Source organism: Coturnix japonica, chromosome 2 (assembly GCF_001577835.2).
Source record: "Coturnix japonica isolate 7356 chromosome 2, Coturnix japonica 2.1, whole genome shotgun sequence".
NCBI classification, from domain to species: domain Eukaryota; kingdom Metazoa; phylum Chordata; class Aves; order Galliformes; family Phasianidae; genus Coturnix; species Coturnix japonica.
Window position 1 is genome coordinate 18,047,365 of NC_029517.1, and position 20,360 is coordinate 18,067,724.

Consider the following 20,360-nt stretch of genomic DNA (forward strand, 5'->3'; position numbering starts at 1 on the left):
TTTATTTTCTTGATGTGGTCTCCAGTGAATCTGGAGCCAGGAAAAATAACAGAATCATTTAGGAAAGAGAGAACATACAAGACTTGAGTGCAGCCACTCCAGGAAAGCTACTTGTTCTACAGCAGGGATTGTGCGCTTCTGGCAAGCTCAGCTCAGTGTTGGTTACTGGCTGTGTTACATGGCTGGCTCTTGGGCCACTGAAGTTCAGCAGCACCGGTCCTGCTTGGGTTTTTTTCCCTGTTTGTCAGTGTTTTTAATTAGCAAACGGTTATTTTTCAGGAAATCTGATGCTGCATTTTTTGCTTGGATGTCATTTTTTGGCTGTGATTTTTTTAATAAACTTTCCTTTAGGGCAGCATATCATTGAGTTTGCAGGATGAGGATGTTTGTTGTTTTGGCAGTTGTCACTAAACTAGATTGCATTTGGCAACAAATAGCACACAATTGGTTTCTACATTATTCTCACCTACACTAAAGAAATAGCTGAATTTTAATAAATGCATCCCATTTTTCCTCTGTTGCTATGGACTGATTAAGGTCAGAAGTCATTGAGTCAGTTCGTAATCTCTCCCTTGAAGAACTGAGGCAGCAAAGAGATGGGAATCTTATTCTTTCCTCCCACTCTATTCTCTGAGCGTTGCAAGGTTTGCAACTGTTGATGTTTAGATCGTGTATGTCTAGACCTATTATATTTTATATGCGTATACGTGAATGGTTTGGCTGTGTACATAGTGCAGGGTTTCTGCAATGAAAAATACAATGTTTTATTTTTAGGAAATCTCTTGCTTCAGCTTATTTCCTTAGCAACTTTCCATCAAACAAACAGTCTGCACCAACTCATTCCCAACCAAAGCAAACTTAAAATGGCATATTAATGTAGGCAGTTTTCCCATGTATTCCCTGTCTCTGCCTCAAGCATTTGTAATTCGCCAGGTCATGAAGAAGCACTTTGAGCATGAAGTGTGAAAGAGCAATGTTTAAAAAATACCGTCATTTTGCAGCCAGGAAGGTAGCAATAGTTTTTTCTTCTGTAGTTTGTATATTTAAGTTTTTGGGTGTAGGAGTATTTTTTCATAGCCTCTCTTCTCTGCTTGATGTTATTCAATGTATTTGATAACCTCTGTGAATTGGACAGCACAATGAAGTAAGTAGGTAGCACAGCTACCTCAGGAGGAGGGGAAAAGGAGAACACACCGGGTGCCAGCAGTCACAACACTGAGCACAATGCAAAAACATTGCTGATTTGAGTGCCCTTTAGCACTGTGGTTAATTGCTCCCTAAAATATGGCACTTTGTGGCGCAGGATGGTGCCGGTTGTGCTGCTATGTGAGTTTACATAGATTTTATGGCCGAGCGTGAACAAAGCCTGTACAAATAGAGCAGTGGAAAAAAGTTGCTCAGTTTCCTGCAGGAAGTGAGTATCGGGTTTGCTGATAATCGTGTTAACTGCAGTCACGGATGGTTCCGCCTGATCACTTAGGCCACGAGCCGACAGCTCAGAATGAGATCTTTGCTGTTTGTTTGAAAGGGAAACAGAACTGACACAATATGTGACTAATCTTCCCTTTTCCATCTGTTCCCGTATACCTGTTAGGGTAGATAATTGTTTTGACTCTGATTTGCGGTGCAGTGGGATCTGCCGGGCTGTGCCCTTGGTGTAACACCACGCTGTCTGACATTGATGGGTCCAGTACGTAAGTAGAAGGGTGAATATAAACCGATCCATGCTAATTTTAAGGTCTGCGTGACAGAAGGGATCAATACTTCTGCAGTGGGAAAGGACAAATATAGTAATGTCAGAATTTTTATCTTCAGAGTTTGAAGATGACACCCCCTGGGCCTGGTTGTTTTTTCCAAATCCGAAGCTAACACAGACATCCTGCCTGTCTTTGTTTGAGGTACCACACCTTTCAGTCACCGCAGCAGCATCCCTTTCACACCAGTGGTGCCTCAAGTTTGGTCGCTGCCTCTGTAACTTAATTAAATATTAATTAAATATTGAGTTACAGAGCTCCTCATCTGCTTATTCAAGAGGTTTTAAAACTCAAGCGCAAAATCGATGTGATAGAACTTTGAGTTCACTTGATTTCAGCTGAGAGGACTAAAAACAGCCCACGACACCCACAACACCTCCCTCAGTACCTGCCCTGTAAATTTCAGGAGAAGAGTGGTTCAGAATGGTTTCATTTTCACATTGTGTGAAATCTGCACAAGCTTTTCTTTGTTAGGTTTGATGTGTGAGATCTGCTCGTTTGCTTGAGGTCCTTCATGCATTTCTAGGGTATTTCCACACACACACACACAAAAATACACTTAATCAGCTTTAGAGGGAGTCTGATTTGTAACAGGAACTCCTAAGTGAGTCACAGCTATTGAGTGGAAAAGAGAAGCTTTGAAAAAGTAATCGGGTCTTGGAATAGCAAAAAGATTATGGTGGGTGGAATCATTCGGGGGGAGCTGTCTCTCTGTGTGCGGGTGACCATCTCTAGTAGGCTGAGTGTCTCCTTGCATGGAGGTTTGATAAGTTGTCAGCTGTGTGCCCTTGGGATGTCCAGGTGTTGTGCCTGATGAAGTTCCCTCCTGCAAATTCCCATTATTTCTTTCTTTCTTGCGTATATGAAAGGAGAGATTAAGCTGAGGTTAGTAATAAGAACAAACATCCAAATCATGAGTTGCAAGGCAAAGCACGCTGCCTGCTTTCCAACTGTGTGTGAATTTACATAATAACTTGAAATTCTTGATTTATTTATTTTTTCTTCTGGAGCGCCTGGAACACAGTAAGGATCTGTTTGTCAGGAGAATGCGCATTCAAAGACTGCGAGAGTAAATGAGGGAAGCAGTCTCTTAAACAGTGCTTGAAGTTTGTTTCCATTACTTAGATGTTGTAACTTTGTTTTGGGAAAGGCAAAGCATGAGCTCTTGACTTTGCTTTTTAGTTTGGACAGTCGGTCTGCAAAGGTGATGCTCTTTTCACACTAGATGTCAGTGTTAACGTACCTGTTCTGTAATCTCAGGTGTAGGTATTCTGTTGTCCTTATGACTACACCTGTATTTAAGTTTGGTTGCAATTTATGGTCAGAATATCAACACAGTAACTGCAGATAGTGATTCATATGTTATCCCTTAGTGGGCCAGCCCTAATTCCTTTTCTTGGAGAAGCTCTTGCTCATCTTGCCATTTATTGCACTCCATAATCACAGGATGAGACTGATCTTTATTGAGGCATCTACTGCAACCTTTGCAATACTCAGATTTCTCTTTCATCTTAGATTTGAATAGGATTACCTTGAAAACACGCATGGCAAAAGATAGTAGGTGGGTGGTAACTGCATCACTCAAAACTATACAGTTGTTTTTTCAAACTGTAAATAATTAGCTGGGTCACAGTATTTTGTTAGATATCTCATAAGGTCATTTGTTAATGTGTCACTTGAGTATGTTGTGAGGCTACCTGAAGGCAAATGGCTTTTTGCCTTGTTTCTTTTGGCTTGTTCGAGCCTTGTTAAAATGGCTCACGTTTCAATGGGAGCTTTGTGACGGTGGCCATAATGTGGGTTTCCTGGTGGTTGAAGTTGGTGTCATGTATCATAGGAAGCAGGCTGGCTGCTCTCTGCCTGCAGCTCTACAGTGACTGCAGCCTATCTTTCCAACAAAAAGCCTCAGTGAGGGTTTAGTGTTCGTAATAGTGAATAAAGTGAAGAGCAGTGGATTAAACACTGTTATGTGTTTATGGTTTCTGTAGAATTCATTATTGTTACTGTCCAAACCAACTATGTTTATTTGTGTTTTTCTCAGCTGTCAGTAGGTTTGTTATCGTGTTTACCTTTTTTCCATTAATGACTCTAAGTGTCCCGAAATGCTTTGTTTGATATCAAGAGATCAGGACCTGCCAAATGTCCTTCCAAACGTTTGGTATTTTGGGGGCGTTGGACACAGCAGAGTTTGATTTTATCATTTCTCTTTTATTTTTGATCATAGCTGCAATACAACTGAACAAACTTAATTTTCGAGAGTAACAAATAGAATCTATGGTTTTCAGCTTTATTTTATTTTAATTTTAGAAAGCTGCGTGTGTGCAGAAGTTGTTGCTGCTGTGGATGTGAACACTCTCGCCAATGAAGTTTATAAGCATAACTTTCCCAGCACACCATTATGGGCAAAGACAATTGAGGTGAGTAATGACTCTTTTCCTTCTAGCCTGGCATTCCTAGTAGTAGATTGTCTTCCTATCCATATTAGTACCAAAGAGAAACAGGCAGTCTTAATTAACCACGTTAGAGGAACAGCAGTTTTACAATAACTGTCTTTGCTTGTTGAAGCAAATGAATACTTACAAGGAAATCTTTTCCTGGAAGTCTTGATTGCTGCATTAAGGAGGGTTTATGTGAATGTCAGGTGGAATGTTTACCAGCTCTAAAGGAACAACAGCAACTGCATTTTTAGATTTAAAAAATATATATTTTCAAGAGTTTTGAAATAATTTCATTAAACCTGTTGGAGTCATGCCTTTACTTTGTAATTATAGTTGAGCTGAGTAAAACACAGGAAAATATACTAGATGTCTTGCATTTTCTTTGTGGGCTCAGTAGATCAAATGCTTTAGGAATTCTTTTTCTTTTCCAAATTATTAGAGAAGAAATAGGTAAAATTGTCCGGGATTTTACTTGCAGAAGTTACTCATACTTTTTAATCTTCTTTTGCAGTTTTATAACATGACAGTAAGATAATGAATTTCTTTCAAGATATCAGCTTAAGTAAGGTGGCTAAAGGTTGGCTGCTTATTCAGCATTCAGTAATAGCAGACTAATAATAGTTTACAGTTTAATGTAGGAAAAGGTGAGGGAAGATTGCCTGTATCTTCCTTTAGTAGGGAAGAGCAGATTGCAGTCAGTAAGACCTTCCTTAAATTGACTGAAAAACAGAGGAAACTTTTAGTTTCCATGGGCAGTTATGTTACGCTTTATAGGTATGCTGCAAAGCAGTGATTTCTTTGTCTCATTTGTGGTTATTTGATGGATCCTTCTCTCGGCCCTTTAATATATTGACCTACTGTTAGAATTTAATATAGGAGAACTTAGACTCAAGCATGCAGCTTTTTCTGTTGTGTGCATGATGACTTAGAAATCGTGGATTATAATCTAAGTGTTTACCGTATCTCCAAAAATGCCATTAAACAAACATTTTTTTATATCCTTTTAAAATAAATCAGGATCTACTGAAAAATCATGAACTAGTGCACCTCTGCTAAAAGAGCGATTAGATAAAAGAAAATTCAGTGTTATGTATAGATGCTGGTATCATTGGTGTCTTGGGTTCATTTTCAAGGCTGTTAATGCGTATTTGTTCTGTATGGTTTGCTGACATAGAAGAGAATGGAATTATTAGGTTAAGTGGGAGGTCAGGGAGCTTTTTACTATATGGAACAGGTTGTGGTTGTAATGGGGTAGTTTCGTCTGAAGGTTGGCTTAGTAGTTTTGTATAGTTCACAGCACTGAACATTTTCATATTTCTTTTTCCCTTATTCAGGGTATTACACTGAAAGAATTTGACAGATTATCTTTCGATATGATTTTGATGAGTCCTCCCTGTCAGCCATTTACAAGGTACATACAGCATTTGGAGTAAAGTGCAGTTTTTACTGTTTATGCTGTTAAAGAATAAATGTTTCCAAGCATGTTATGGTGTTATGGGCCCGTCTGTATATCTTCCTAAACAACCGTTTTGTGACTGTATTCACCACAAGGTGAATAGAAATTGAGGAACTTGAATTTTAATGATACTTTGAATGTATATTTTAATTCAGTTAAAATTGATTGGACTGCTGAAAGCACCTGTTCTGTACACAATACTGCTTGTCTGAGAGTGGAATTAATAAGTCTGCATTTAGAAGTGCTTCCTTTCCCTTTAATTGGCAGCCTAATCTTTCGGTGGGGTAGTTCTAGGGGGAGATGTGGAATTTCTCCCTTCTGCATGTGATTAAGGTTGGAATCTGTTCTTTAATAAGAACTTTGTAAGTACTTTAAAAATTGCATGTGCATACAGTTTAATTCTGAGGAATGTTCCTGTTTAGCCAAGATAAGTGTATTGGTATTTGCATATAGATATAAGCTACACTTTCAAAACGTTGTGTTGGCTTTGAAATGATTTTGTGGATAACACAGAGAAATTTCTTCATTGTTTAACTGAAAATTACTAGGAGTTCACTTGTCAGATTTACTTCATATTCAACTAGTTTGACAGCAGTGGTTGTTGGAGGAGAATTTCTCTTAACTATAATGTAGTTAAATTATTATAGTTAGGAAATATTGGAAATACGGTTGTCTTTACAATAAATATAACATATTTTCTTTTGTAATGTAATGAGAAGAGTGGACTGTGGATGACTAATTAATCTAGAGACATGCTAAAGTTCTTCTACCAAGGCTTATGTCTTTTAAACAACTAGTACAAGTTATGGAAACCAAGGCCTGAATTCATTATGCTATTATTCTCATTATTATAAGGTAAATGAGCTGTCCAGTTTAATAGTACAAAATTGGTTGCAAAGTTATCCACATCAGGCTCAGTCCTGCAAAATGGTGAGCACTGTGACCTTAACTTGGCTGAGTAATTTAATATATTCAGTATAAAGTAATGTGTATTCCAAAGTGCTTCTTTGTTGTTTTTGTTGTTCTTGTTCCTTCAGGAGTTTTTTACTGGCTAAGACCACAGTACTAATGCTGTGCACACTGGGCTCTGAGTTTCATTATTGAGTGCTTCAGTGTTAACCTTGTGATGGATTTCAGGTCACACTCATTCCTGATGGCATTTCACAGAACACTGCCTCACGTCTGAGCATGGTGATTTTGCAGAATCGCTTTTCAAAACCTGATGCAAAAAGTGTCAGCATTCTGTAGAAAAATGTAAGTCAAATGACAGCGTGCTCCAAGTAAACCACAGTTGTTTCCTTATTATTTTATAGAATTGGCCTACAAGGTGATGTGTCTGATCCGCGGACAAAGAGCTTCCTTTATATTCTCGATATTCTCCCAAGGTACAAGTTAACTTCCACTTCAACTCTTAAGCCCTTGTTGTTACTCAGTAGTTATTTTATGTTGTAGCAAGATAAGTGATCAGTGATGTTCTGCAGGGATACTCCTAGTATTCTATTGTATTATTCATTTATTTTCATATGGTCAAAAATAATTTATACTTATATTTTACTAACATCATTAAGTAACATTTTGAAGACTTCATTAAAGCATGATATTGGCTGCACAATACAATCCATCCTCTTTCCCCTTACGCTCTTTCTTAAAGTGTCTGTTCTGTCTTACTGGTGCTAATTCTATCTATCTTATGGCAGACTGTGTATTTGTTGGTTTGTAATACAGTCTTTTGTTTTGAGTAGTAACACTAAAAGTTTCAAATAGTGTTGATCTGTCTGAACAGTGCTCTCTTTTGGTGTCCATCTCTTCTTTTTGTCTGGTCAGGCTGGTTCCTAATAAAACAGCCTTAATTGTGTTATTGATGCATTAAATTTGAAACAGTAAATCCAAACAAAGTGTTTATTGCTGACATAAGTTGTTCATGTTAAGTGTATTAAAAATCAGCTTCAAGTAGTGCTTGTAGTCTTTGCTGGGAGGAGATGCATAGCGCTTTAAGCTCCTTTGTATGTGAATGGAGCAAGCAAGAAGTTGCTCAGGGAGATGGATTTTGCAGAAATCTCTGCCTTTGGATTGAGATGTCTGTTGGGCAACATTCCTCTGTTGGCTAATCTTAGTTCCAAAAATGGAGAAGGAAAGAAAGAGGTGTGTCTGTCTTTCTCTTCTCACCACCACACTCCTGTAGTCTTTTCTTCCAGTCTACTGTTAGCATTGAGGTTAGTTTCTTCGCCGTTCTTTCACAACCAGCTTTGCCTCTGGCAGCACTGGGGAGAGTGCTGCTTTGTCCTCATCAGCAGCAGATAGAGAATATAGATAAAGAAAAGCTGAGTGGCCTGACTGAGGTCACCTGTGGAATCTGTGACAGAGAACACAGAACCACCGTTTCATTAGGTTCTATAGCTCAGGACGTTAGATAAATAATAGGTAAAGAGGAAGAATATTGTTTCTCCTCTGCATCTAGTAGAGGCAAAAAAAAAAAAAAAAATATATATATATATATATATATATATAATATAATAGATGCGGAGGAGAAACAATATTCTTATATATTATATATATATATACACACACATATATATACAATATATATCTAATATACAATCTATATATGGAAATATTGTGAGTTTCAGAAAATTGTGGGAAGTGTATGTTTTGAAGAAGAAAAAAATGTCAGTTCTCCTCATGACTGATCTTTCAAAATGACAAATTAAAAACATCATTAGTATATACTTGTCAAAATTATAGTACCTTCCTTATCCTTAAGGAAATCCTGACCGAACTATTCCTTTCCATTAAGCTGAGATGCAGTTAAGAGTAGGGCTGTTGTTGTGACACTGTTGTGCGTTAGCATGAGTGTGTCTCTTCCTGGTTGCTGTGACTTTAACTGGATAAAGGGCAGAGACTTTTCCTTCCCCAAACCAATGCTATAGACACTTCAGGACATATGTTTTTCGTCATGGTGATGCAGAGGAGCTGGGCCTGGCCGTGACACTTTATCTCAGCAGCCCATGAGACACTGCTGACATCCTTATCACCCTTGGGCAGGTTGTTTCTAGGGCAGTAGCTACTGTCAGCTGTCTGTAATGCATTCAAGATGGTGAATTCTGCTTAGTTTCTTGGTTCCATTAGATTTATGTTTTACTGAGATAGTGTTTGTGTATGTTTTGAAGAAGACATGTTTGCCAGACATTGAGTGGGGAGTATTTCAGCCCTAAAAAGGGAAATTCTTAATATAGGAACTCTCACTGAGCATTCAAAATTGATACGGTGTGCATTCAATTTGTGGAAACTATAGACATTTTTTTAATTCTTTGGCTGTTCCTACCTTATACAACAAAACTGTACAAATTTACAACAAAAATGTAGCTGAAACGAGGCTCAGAGGCTGGGGAGGCAAATATTAAAGGCACAGAAAGGGCAAATTCTAGATCTGGAAATGCCTGGGAAATCTTTCCAGCCCCCAGCCAGCAAACACAAAGGCTGGTCCAATGGGCCAGGTACTGTCTGTTTATTGTATCCAAACCATAACCCAGGGAAATCTAATACTAAGACTTCAATGTTTGTTAATTTTACAAAGAAGTTAGTGATGTTAAAACCTGCCAAGTATTTAACACATACTCTTTGTATAGTGATTATTTGCCTTGTGACATGTTGATCCTGTACGAGCTTTTGCACTTCAGGCTCTGCTGTGGATTCATTACTCCAAAAATAAGTTTCACAGTAGGTGATGGTGATATTGCAGATGGGTAAACATACCAACAGATATGTTCTCCATTCCTGCCCAGGGGGGTTGGCTGATGGTTTTTTTTTTCACCTCAATGTTATTTTCAGTACTTTCCTATTTGCTGTCGTGTTTGTACACTTACAGATTTCTTGTCAAACGTTGGAATTATTCATGTGAATTTCTGTAACTGATGATATTTCGGAATTTGCCAAAACAAATTCTGCTGTGATTTACATCAGTACGGTCTGAAATCACTTCCCAACTTCAATAAACCTGGAATTACTGTCTGTTGGCATTAAAGTTCTGCTCCTGTACAGTGCTCTGAGATCTTGTATATTGCAGATATTGTGTATCTATGTTAGTCTTACTAGAGTATTAGTTCCAATGGATGTTCCTTGTAACTTCAGTCTGATCATTTATGGTTTTAAATTGTCCGAATGGTCCCTGGCACATACAGTTTTGGTATGTTTCTTTCTCCAGAGATTTAATAAGCTGGTTTTGGAATTTCCAGATCTCTGCACTGATGTTGCTTAACCTCAGTTACTTCTCCTTCCCTTCTCATGAAAAGGAAAAGATTAAGTACAGAAAATTGAGAGTATATGGAGTTTGAGCTCTAAAGGTAGTATTTGTTAAAGCAATGAAATGAATGCTGAATTTGATGTTTTGCCACTAATGTAGGTGTAGTATTTTAACATTGATTTAAGATTTAAGTACTTAAATAAAAAAAAGTGTTCTATTCCATGGGTAAATTGTAGTATTTTTCATCCCCTGTCATTTTCTATTACAAACTTAATCTTTGTGTTGCAATAACGTGCTTTAGGAAATGGACAGTGCTGTATGTTTTCAAAAGTACGTACATAGGATGTGTCCATGAAAGTGGTTTTTATTGTTGTTTGGAATAACCAACAGTTCACATTTCTAATTCATATGGGAATTACTTGATCTGTGCAACTTTGGAAGTTGAAGTACATCTTTTTATGGGCTAGCGTGATATAGAAATATTTTGAACTTGTAGCTAAACAAATATGTAGATAAATACAATAATGTAGTTTTCTTCTTGCAGCCCTGATCTGTTGATATTTTCTTCCTTCTTTTAGGCTCCAGAAGCTTCCAAAATACCTACTTTTAGAAAATGTTAAAGGATTTGAATCCTCTTCTGCAAGGTAAAGTCTGACTTATACGTGGCTTATTTTTTAATAAAGGACATTTTCCTTAGGAGAAAGCAGGGTTTTTATTTGCTGGAATTTAAGAGAAGACAATAGTGAGATTGCACACTTAGCAGTTGTAGGTAAAATATGCTGTTTTAATTTGGGAATTAAAGTCTTGGGATGTGAAAGGAACACAATAAATAACTATTTATTTATCTAAGCAGATAAAACAGACTAGAACTTGACTGCTGTTTTTCTTGGATGACTTGGTGTCCTTTACAAAGGAACAATATTATTTTTCAAGGAGTGTTTTTGGATTCTACCAGATTTACAGGAGCTCTTGGTATCTTGTGCTGAGATCACAATAGAATGAAGTAGCTTTCTTCAGTACTTTTATTGGTAGTTTGCTCTCAATGGTTCACAGTTGCTATAAAATGGTTCATAAAGAGAGTATGAAATATGGAAGAGGAAAGTTGGTGGTAAGATCACTTAATGACAACAGGACCATTTTCCTCACTTGTGAGGGGACAGGGATTTAGTCATCTTTTCTCATTTCTTGCTGGAAATAAAGTAGGATTTTTCCTTGCATTTCTTAAATCAAAGGAGAGCAGTCAGCTTCTTCATGCTTCCTAATGTATTTGCCAGGCAGCAGGGAGACATTTACGCTCTCTCAGTGATTAAAGCATGCAGCAGTCATGTTGGAGATTTGGACTGCTCCTGGAGAGCCTGAGATTTCTAAGGCTGTTCCTTGCTGGCCAGTGTTTGGAACAGTTTGTAACTCAGAAAACGCTCTGGTCAGAATGCTTGCTTTGTCTTGGGATGCAGTGTCACATACGGTGTCAGATACAGGTCACAGTTTGTAATTTATATATAGCCTGCATATATACAGCCTGCATGGAGTAGGAAAGGCAAGTCATTTCAGGAAGACTTCAGTGTCAGTGATTTTTTTTTTTAATGCTTGCATAGGCCAAGCTTGCTTTTATTGTCAGATCCGCAACTTTTTGGCTTAACCATTTTATTAAGTTTAGCTGATATCATATGCATGAACAGAGGGAAACAGTGAGCCATTTGTATCAATTTTAGTGTCAAGTTTTATAATTCACATTGAAGGGGAAGTTTTGCTTTCTTATTATTTTCCTTGCTGGCATGTTCACCTAGAGATGTACAGTTCTAGAGATGGAATATTTTTGAAGGGGTGTTAGCACCAAAGTATGTGTTAGGTACTTGTGAATTTGTAGTGGTCATTTTTAACTGCAGTAACGCTGCATTTTGTATGTTGTCTCTACAAGTTCAGAAATGGGTTACTTTACATGTATAATTCTCTGATTCCTTCACTAAATGTGAAATGTCAGTACCTAAAGTATTACATTTGATGTGTTTTTACTTAGGATAAAAAGAACTTAAAGGGTTGATAAGGTCTTATGAAGAGCATAATTGCTTCTCGATTCTTCTTGCTGCCAGATGTGAACTTCTGCGAACACTAGAAACGTGTGGATATTTATATCAAGAATTCCTCTTGTCTCCAACCTGTGTGAGTATTAATTTTATTCTAAGATTATTTAACTGTTCAAACAGCCCTGAGCCCAAGGACATCTGAAAATGACGTGTTTTATTAGAAAAGTGGATCTTCTGAGTGGGAGCCATCTGACACGACTGATTTCTCCTTGGAACACTGGCATTATCTTACTGATGTTATTATTGTGATTCAAGTCATGCATTTTTTTCTACCACTTTTTTAAGGTAGATGTGAACATAAACCTTCAACCAAGAAGGTGCTTCCCTGTAGGAGCCTCATTGCTTCAGAACTGCTGATGCCTGTGATTTTTCAGCAGAGAAAACATGACTCTGTCATTTGTGGGGGCAGGGCCACTGTTTGTGTGTTTCCTTGGCAACTAGAAAAGAATTAAGAGAGGTGCCAGATTGTGCAAGACTAAATAGGATCAGTGAAGTACCACATGCATTTGACAAAACGTGGTAGGGAGTAACTTGAAAGCCAGTTGTACATTTATTTCATTGTTGGAAGTCCTGTAGTTCCTTGTAATAAAAGGAGAAACCTTTTTCCTGTTTTATAAAACAAGCAGTTTTCTATAAAGTCACTGGGAAACAGTGATGTGCCTCATATTTCTTCTTTCCTCGATAACAATTTGTTAATGTTCCTGTTCATTTACTGAGAAAATCAGAATCATGAGGAAAAAAATGCCTACTTGTTTCTTTGAGGTTACCTAGGCATGGGAGTTACGTTCATGGTTCATTAGAAGTATTTAGGTACTACCAATTAATTTTGGTATCTCTTATGTGGCAAAATACAGTAGTGTGAAGTAATTTTATTGCTGTAAATAGTAATAGGTAACTTTTACAACACAGTAGATAATTCCTTCTCCGTTTAAGACATTGACTAAAAACTGGTGGATTTTTGCTTGCAGCTTGGCATTCCCAATTCTAGGCTGCGGTATTTTCTAATTGCAAAGCTTCACCAAGAGCCATTTTTCTTTCATGCTCCTAGTCAGGTGAGTCTTAATGTCTGTTATTTAAATTGTCTTGATTTAATGAAGATTGTAGTTTAAATTTTCAGTTTAGCATTGTGGACGTGAGTGGATTAGAGATGTTCTAGGCTGGTTGTGGCTCCAGGCTGGATGTGGCTCTGGGCAGCCTGGTCAAGTGGTTGGCAGCCCTGTCAAAGGGGCTGAAACTCGATGATCTTTGAGGTCCATTTCAACCCAGGACATTCTGTGATATCAACAGAAAAGTTAAATTCTGTTCCTTTTTCTTTGGCCTGGATGCTGTGTCTTGGAAGGACTGAAATGCAAATCAGTAGCTTAGCTGGCTTTAAGCAGTTGAGGAGGAAACTCTTTTAGTAAAGGCAACTATTTGCAATTGTTTCCATCATACATTGCTGTTAAGGCCAGCTGATCTCAATGGTAACTTTATTTCTGTTTTGTTTGTTTTGTTTTGTTTTTGTTTTTTTAATCTTTGTAAAAATAACATCAAATGGTTATTTGCATCTCTAAAGTAGTCCTTAATTGCTACAGTTTCTGCTGTCAAGTTGTTTATCAAATGAAGTTCTTTAATCTTTCTCATAATTTATTTCTTAGATATTGACAAGATTCCCAGATCAGAGTCTAGAAGAGTTATGCAAGGACAATGTTGACAAAGCTAGTTCTTCCTTTCCTTCTGGAGAGAAGAGTCTGGATTCAAATACTGATCCTGACTGCAGCAGCAAGAAGGGACACTTACCAAAGGGGGCCTTTCTTTTTAAGCTTGAAACAGCAGAAGAAATGGTAAGGAAGCATAATCAGGACAATGATTCCTCTATTCAAATGTTAGAAGATTTCCTGGAAGAGGAAAATGAAGAAATGAGTCAGTATTTTTTAGCACCCAAGTCCTTGTTACGCTACGCTTTCTTGTTAGACATCGTTAAACCTACTTGCCGGAGATCCACATGCTTTACAAAAGGGTAAGTTGTAATTAAAGTGTAATGCTGAATCATGTCCTGAAACTTTGAGTGTGTATTGTGCTTTCGTTTGTGTACTAAAAATTAAATAAATTAAAACAAAAACAAAAACAATAAACAGGCATCTGAGAAGAAAAAGATAGAAAAATCTCCTTATATAGCATGCTTCCTAATTGAATGGAATGCCAGCATGAGACTGTCTGGCAGAACATCATGTGCCCACTCCAAAAATGCATTCACAAAAGACACTGCCATTTGTTATTGACCTTCACAGAAGCTTAATTACCCCTGCGGAAATATGGTTCCAGTAGACTGGTATAGTACTGATTCATTAATGAATTTCTTTATATTGCTCACTGCTTTTACAAAGTGCCATGCATGACAGATCCATTCCTCATTAAAACTGTCTCCACTGTACATTTTATTGATTTCCTGAATATTTCAGTTGTGTAGGTCAGAATAGCTGTGAATTGGCCGTATATCATAAAACCAGTTAGGTTGCAGCGTTACAAATCATATTTGATGGAGCAGAACATCAGTGCTTTTCTGTCTAGTAGTTTTTTGATTCATGCTTTGGAATTTTAAGTTTGACTGGCAGAGGTTGTTGAGTCTTTTGAATTACCACAGGCAACCTGTCAGGAGCTTCTCCACTGGATGCACTGGTACTGGAAAGTGCCAGTTAGAGCCTGGAGGTTTCAGATATCCTGAGTTATCTCCAGCAGGGTTCGTGTGCTGAAGATGATCTGGATATGCCTCCTTCAGTCATTGCTAATTTAGAGACCTCCAGCACATTACATCAGTGCTTTTGTTTGCCTTTCTGCTTCTGACATAACACTGTGGGTCAGAAAGCTCTGATGGAGTTTAGGGCAAAATGTGATGTTTGAGACATGGAGCAGAACCTGCCAGCTCCTAGATAATTTGAAGATGGTTGCTGAGTTTCTTGAGAGTGCAAATGTTATTGGTTTCTCTAAGGAATGTGTTTGTAAGGTCTGAAGTTGTAAAGGAGGAAAATTACCGTTTTGAAGAACAGAGTAAATGAAAACTATTTATTTGATTCAAATTATCCTGGACTCATAAATTCTTGCTATGCTGACAAGAACAGCTTTCAGAAATAGTGCAATATTAGTTACAGAAAATTCTCTCTAAGGACAGAATATGCCAGGAAATATCGTATTAATGTTTGAAACTCAGCTTTTATAAAGCTTAGGAAATAAAGATGGGGTGTAAGGAAACAATCACGAGTCAGGTGAAAATTTAGGACTGCAATTTCATAAGCCACCTGCTTCTTTCATTATAACTGCTAATGAAATATCCCCAAATCAATGCATCATTTTTCACTGTGGCAAAATTTCTCATTTCTAATTATGTTCTGAGTCCAAGGTAGGCATGTTAATTTTTCTGTAGTCAGCAACTGCAATAATAATTAATGACATTCAGTCTAACATTGCCCATCTGTCCACATTTAAAGAAAGGAAAGATGGGACAACCTTCATTTTTGAATCTAGTTGGCTCTACCAACTGGATCTTTTTTTGTGTTTTCTTTAATAACAGTTATTTAGAGTGCATTCGAAGGCATGTATCACATTTAACAAATCCTATTTTCCCCATAAAACTCTGAACAACCACTTTGAAATTTATCCATGTTTACATATTTTGTCTCAGATGCATCCAGCTGAAGTCAGATCAAATAGTATTAGATACCATGTAAGATGAGGATTCCTCAGTGCTGCGTGTTTTACTGTATTAAATGTGGCATTAGGGAATTTTCGGAGTGCTGCTAACCAATTAAGTGTTATATGTTTACAGTTCAATTTCATGTGGTGTTGGTGTTTAAGTCACTTTGTCCTGATCTGAAACAGGATTTATTCGTATTTTATTTTAAATCTTGCTGTTGGTTTCACTGACACTGGCGGAACTTCTCATAAGCGTTTCCAGATGAAGAAATTCTTGAGATTTGAGTCATATTGGGTCATTATGGCTTTGATGAAGGCAGACCACTCCTTTATTCATTGTGGAGTTAGTAGGCTTGAAACTCAACAGTCTTTACAGTTATGCAGAGAAGACTTGAGGATAGTATATTATATATTAATGGTTGATGCAGACCACTCCTGTCTGATGCGGGGATCTTCCAGGTTCTTCTGTACTGCAAAAGCCAGTGACTGACTTGATTCAGTCTTGTTCTGTTCAGTACTTTCATTTGTATCATAGTTAGACCATCAGAGCATGTTTCTGAAAGCCCATGATTATATTTAAATGATAGCCTGGAAGAGAGTACAGAGTAAACATATTGTTATGCAATCAACCACGAAGCAAAAAAAAAGCTGTCCTGTGTTTTTATAGTGTAAGTGCACTTACTGTTTAGTTGGATGCTGCTTTTCATTTCTTTCTTTCTTCTGCTTCTCTGCATAGAAGCCCATCCCCCATCCCTTCCCTTTGTGGAAAATCTGCAAGCAAGCAAAAGTTAAATCTGACTGAACTACTTTGTTCCTAATGGATTGATTGAAAAGCTGCAGGATCACGCTTAATGGTCCTGCTTTTAATATGGTCAGCCAATTAGAACCAGGACCATTTGGCCTTTGACATATTTTGCCTTAGTGTAAAATCGATGTTTGCAATGCGGATGGGCCTTTCTGATGATGCTGTGCTTGAGTTCCTTTCCTTATATAAGGCATTAGCATGGTTAAACCCTTGTGCATTGATTGCAGACTCATCCCCAGAGGTTATCTTCAGAGGCTACTGCATTTCAAGAATTAGCATTGTTGATAACAAGGCCTTTTCCTTAATCAATCCAGAAGGCTGTTCGTTAATTACAGCAAATGAAGCTCATCCTGCATTTCTGCAGTTGTTAGTGCCAAGGTGCAATGAAAATACTCATTTAAGATTGTTTTTGTTAAGGTATGGGCACTATGTAGAAGGGACTGGCTCAGTTCTGCAGACAGCAGTAGATGTGCAGGTGAGTATGACTAGACTAATATATGAGAAATACTTGTCTTAACGCTTGTTTTGTCTTCCTTCTGCTTTGTTTCTCTGAATACTACAACAAAACTGCCTTTATAGAAAGTATATATGTATGCCTATGTAGAAAGTATTCACACGTTATGTTTTTCAGATGAGGCTTTTCCTCCTGCACTTTTGTGCCACTCACTAATATTGTAAGGTATTTCTAAGCATAAGAGGAATTCAGTTTGGAATTCTGAATAATCCCAAAGTAAATGGATTAAAGCAGTTAAGCTGCATCTGTACTACTTAACTTGCATATATGTATGATCATTCTGAGCTATACTAAGTCAATATTTTGTCATTAACAAATGTTTATAGTCCTTTGATTGCCTCATTAAGTATTGGTACAGCTTGTAAACTTGGGGAAGATGTGATGTGTTCCTTTATGGCAGTGTTGACTTTGTTCTTGTTGGTGCTCATATTAAGATATTGGCTGCAAAAATAGAACAGTTAACACGCTTTCAAATTGACTTTGGCACTGTGATAATCGAAGAAATGCTCTGTTGTGATGTGAGTATTACAGCGTAATTTCACTTTCTGCCTGTGTCAGTGATACCTGTTGTTTTGGATATTCTCTGTAGCTTGAATCAGTGTTTAAGCACATTGAGAGTTTAACAGAAGAAGAGAAGCTTATGAAACTGACAACACTAAAACTGAGGTATTTTACTCCAAGAGAAATAGCAAATCTGCATGGATTCCCTCCAGAATTTGGTATGTGCTCGCATAGTATGCACTTCTACTTCATTCTCCAGTTATGCCAATGTAGTTTTTGGTTGGGAGTAATATGTATGTTTTATTTTGCAAGTTTTTTCTGCCATTCGGCTTTTCTGATCTGTTCTTACTAATTGTCTGACTTTTCTCTAAAAATTTCCTTTTACCATGAGAAGTACTGTATTGCTGAATGACAGTGAAGGAATATCTTTGTTTTACGGTTGAAACTATTTACTCAGCAGCCAACATTACCCATAACCAATAAATCAACATATCCTTCCAGCTTAGCATGTCTTAGTTCTCACTGTTTGAGCTGCTTGCTCTCTTTCATATGTTTGCATTTGGTAACAGAAAGGAAATAACTTCACAGTACACAAATGCTTCTTTGTAATGAAAGAAGATTTGTAAGTTACTTTGTAAGAGTAATGAATCTCTTCAATTAACGACTTTTTAAGTCTTCTCTAATTTCTAGACAAGGCAGTCGTAGCCCTGTGTCAGTTACTTCATCTTCTGTTTTTGTGGAGACAAGGGAGTCAGGGAGCAAGACTGGGCAATACCAGTATATTACACACCTGTGAACTGGAATTAAGCCAACAATAATTGCACCAGAGTTTTCCTTGCTCTTCAGCAAGGAAAGACAAAGAAATGGAGCTGTTACTGTCTGCTGAGGATCTTGGTCTGCTGCCATCACATCAGATCAGTTTATTGTATCTCAGCAATACGAACTTCCAGGACACCAGTGACCTTGAGTAATATATATATATATATTCCAGCTTTCTGAGCGGCTTCTGGTTCTGAGGTGTGCTGATAGTTTGCATAATTTCTTTCCTTCTGTATCTCTAGGATTTTTATTATTATTATTATTATTTATTCCTAGCAATTGCATTTTAAAAAAATACATTAAAACAATGTCATCAAGGTTGCACAGCCATTAGAGTTGACACCACTAAGCTTACTTGATCAGTGCTTTATTCATGAGTGCCATGTTGAGTTAGATGTCAGTGTGCAGGAGTATTTCATAGCCTGCCTTCTTTAATAGATCTGTCTTTTATAAGATGTCATTTATCTTACCATCTCTCAGTTGCATACTGACTTTCGTTGTTGTAAAGAAACTTGAGCTAAACATGCCTAGATTAGTCATGTATGGGCTTATAATAATGTTTAAGTTCTGTTTTGAACACAGGATCATCTCTTTTCTTTTTTTTTTAATACAATGCTTGTTATAGTAGCTTGTGTTTTCCAAACGTTGGATCAGTCTTTGCAATACCACTAAGAGGTGTACTAGAGTTAACGTTGCTTGTATTTAATAGGGACTGAACCAAGGCACAGAGATTTATGGTTGGATGACTCCATGTGTTTGAGTGAGATTTATTGTTTGAAAGCACTCGGGATGATGCTAAGCTTTCTCTGTACAGAGCTCTCCTTCAGGGGCAGCTGTTGCTTTCCATGTTTCTGCAAACCGCAATTGAACAAGTCAGGTTTCTGAATCTGAGGAGCATCCAGATAGTCACTATCTATGAAGTGATCACTTGGCAAACTTGTCACCAGAGAAATGCACAGCAGCCAGGGACAGATCACAGCTCTTACAGTGCTAGACTCTTCTGCCTTAATGATGGGACCTCCTTTACAGCTCTTGCAGTTCCCTTTTTCACTGAACTACTTTTCCAGCTTTCACAACACATGGGACAAGGCTCGTATCCCACGGCTTCCTGTGACATGTAATCCTGATTCATATTATGCACAGTAAGGTTTTCCCTGTGCACTGAGTCACAAATCTCATTTCATAGAATCACAGAATTCTATACTAAGTCTGACATTTCTCTCCTTTGCTTTAATCTAGATGTTTGCCACTTTGTACATGTAGAGGGGAAATAAAAGTGTTACTCAGCTCTATGCTGATGAGAATCTGGTGAACTGAGCTACTCTGAGTTTCTTTTCAGGATTTACATTTTGTTGAAAAGACCTGAAGTTGCTGTATTTATGGCTACTGTAAGGAGTGCATCACTGATTACATTTCTTCCATACTAAATTTCAGATGTGAGTGTGGAATTTTCAGAGGAAAATACACTGTAATTTCACTGCATCTGTGTTCTTTAGCAAAGATTTGGTTGAAATTTTGAGTTCCAAGAAGCCTGGAGTTGTACCCACTGCAACTGTTTGTTCAAGGAATGAATGAATGAACAAACAAGAAAACTATAAGAGCTGAAAATGAAATGAGCAGAATGTCAGGAAGCTTTGTGACAACACCAACACGTTGCTCCCTGCAGCCACAGCGTTTTTATAACAAACATTATTGCATCTAAATGCAGCATAATTGTGTCTCTATTTTAACAGATGGATGGTGTTTTCAAGTAGACGAGACGTAGAGCTAAAATCATTGTCTTGTCTTAACATTAACAGATTTATTTGTGCTTTTAACATCTCAGTGTATAAATTGTAATTGCGCTATAGGTCAGTGAAAAAATGTGCAGTCATTTGTCTTAATCATGGGTCCCACAGCAATATCATTAAAAGGGATCAGAGCGTTTTTGCACCTGTGACCTGCTTTCATGAGTGTGATGTCAGGAGGCCTTTTCCATTTTTCCTCTTAGCAATGTGTGTAAGCTATTAAGAAACAAATGGCAGGCTGGTGGAAAGCCAGCACTCCATGGTAGTGCATGTTGTCAAGGCTTCACCATTGC

At 37.6% G+C, this 20,360-nt stretch overlaps 1 protein-coding gene across 7 annotated transcripts in view; it reads left to right on the forward strand.

Moving 5' to 3' along the window:
- TRDMT1 (tRNA aspartic acid methyltransferase 1) overlaps positions 1–20,360 on the forward strand; it is a 38,429-nt gene that overhangs the window by 14,620 nt on the left and 3,449 nt on the right. For 5 of the 7 annotated variants that reach the window (XM_032443082.1, XM_032443081.1, XM_015853430.2 and 2 more), the window contains exons 2-10: positions 4,062–4,171; positions 5,527–5,603; positions 6,962–7,033; positions 10,467–10,532; positions 11,979–12,048; positions 12,941–13,024; positions 13,610–13,971; positions 16,864–16,921; positions 17,550–17,679. In XM_032443082.1, the coding sequence (XP_032298973.1) occupies positions 5,566–5,603; positions 6,962–7,033; positions 10,467–10,532; positions 11,979–12,048; positions 12,941–13,024; positions 13,610–13,971; positions 16,864–16,921; positions 17,550–17,679 (880 nt within the window). In that variant the 5' untranslated portion in view covers positions 4,062–4,171; positions 5,527–5,565. Of the gene's footprint in view, positions 1–1,458; positions 1,695–4,061; positions 4,172–5,526; positions 5,604–6,961; positions 7,034–10,466; positions 10,533–11,978; positions 12,049–12,940; positions 13,025–13,609; positions 13,972–16,863; positions 16,922–17,549; positions 17,680–20,360 lie in introns of those variants that run through there. The other 2 variants (XM_015853429.2, XM_032443080.1) reach the window with 2 other exon arrangements.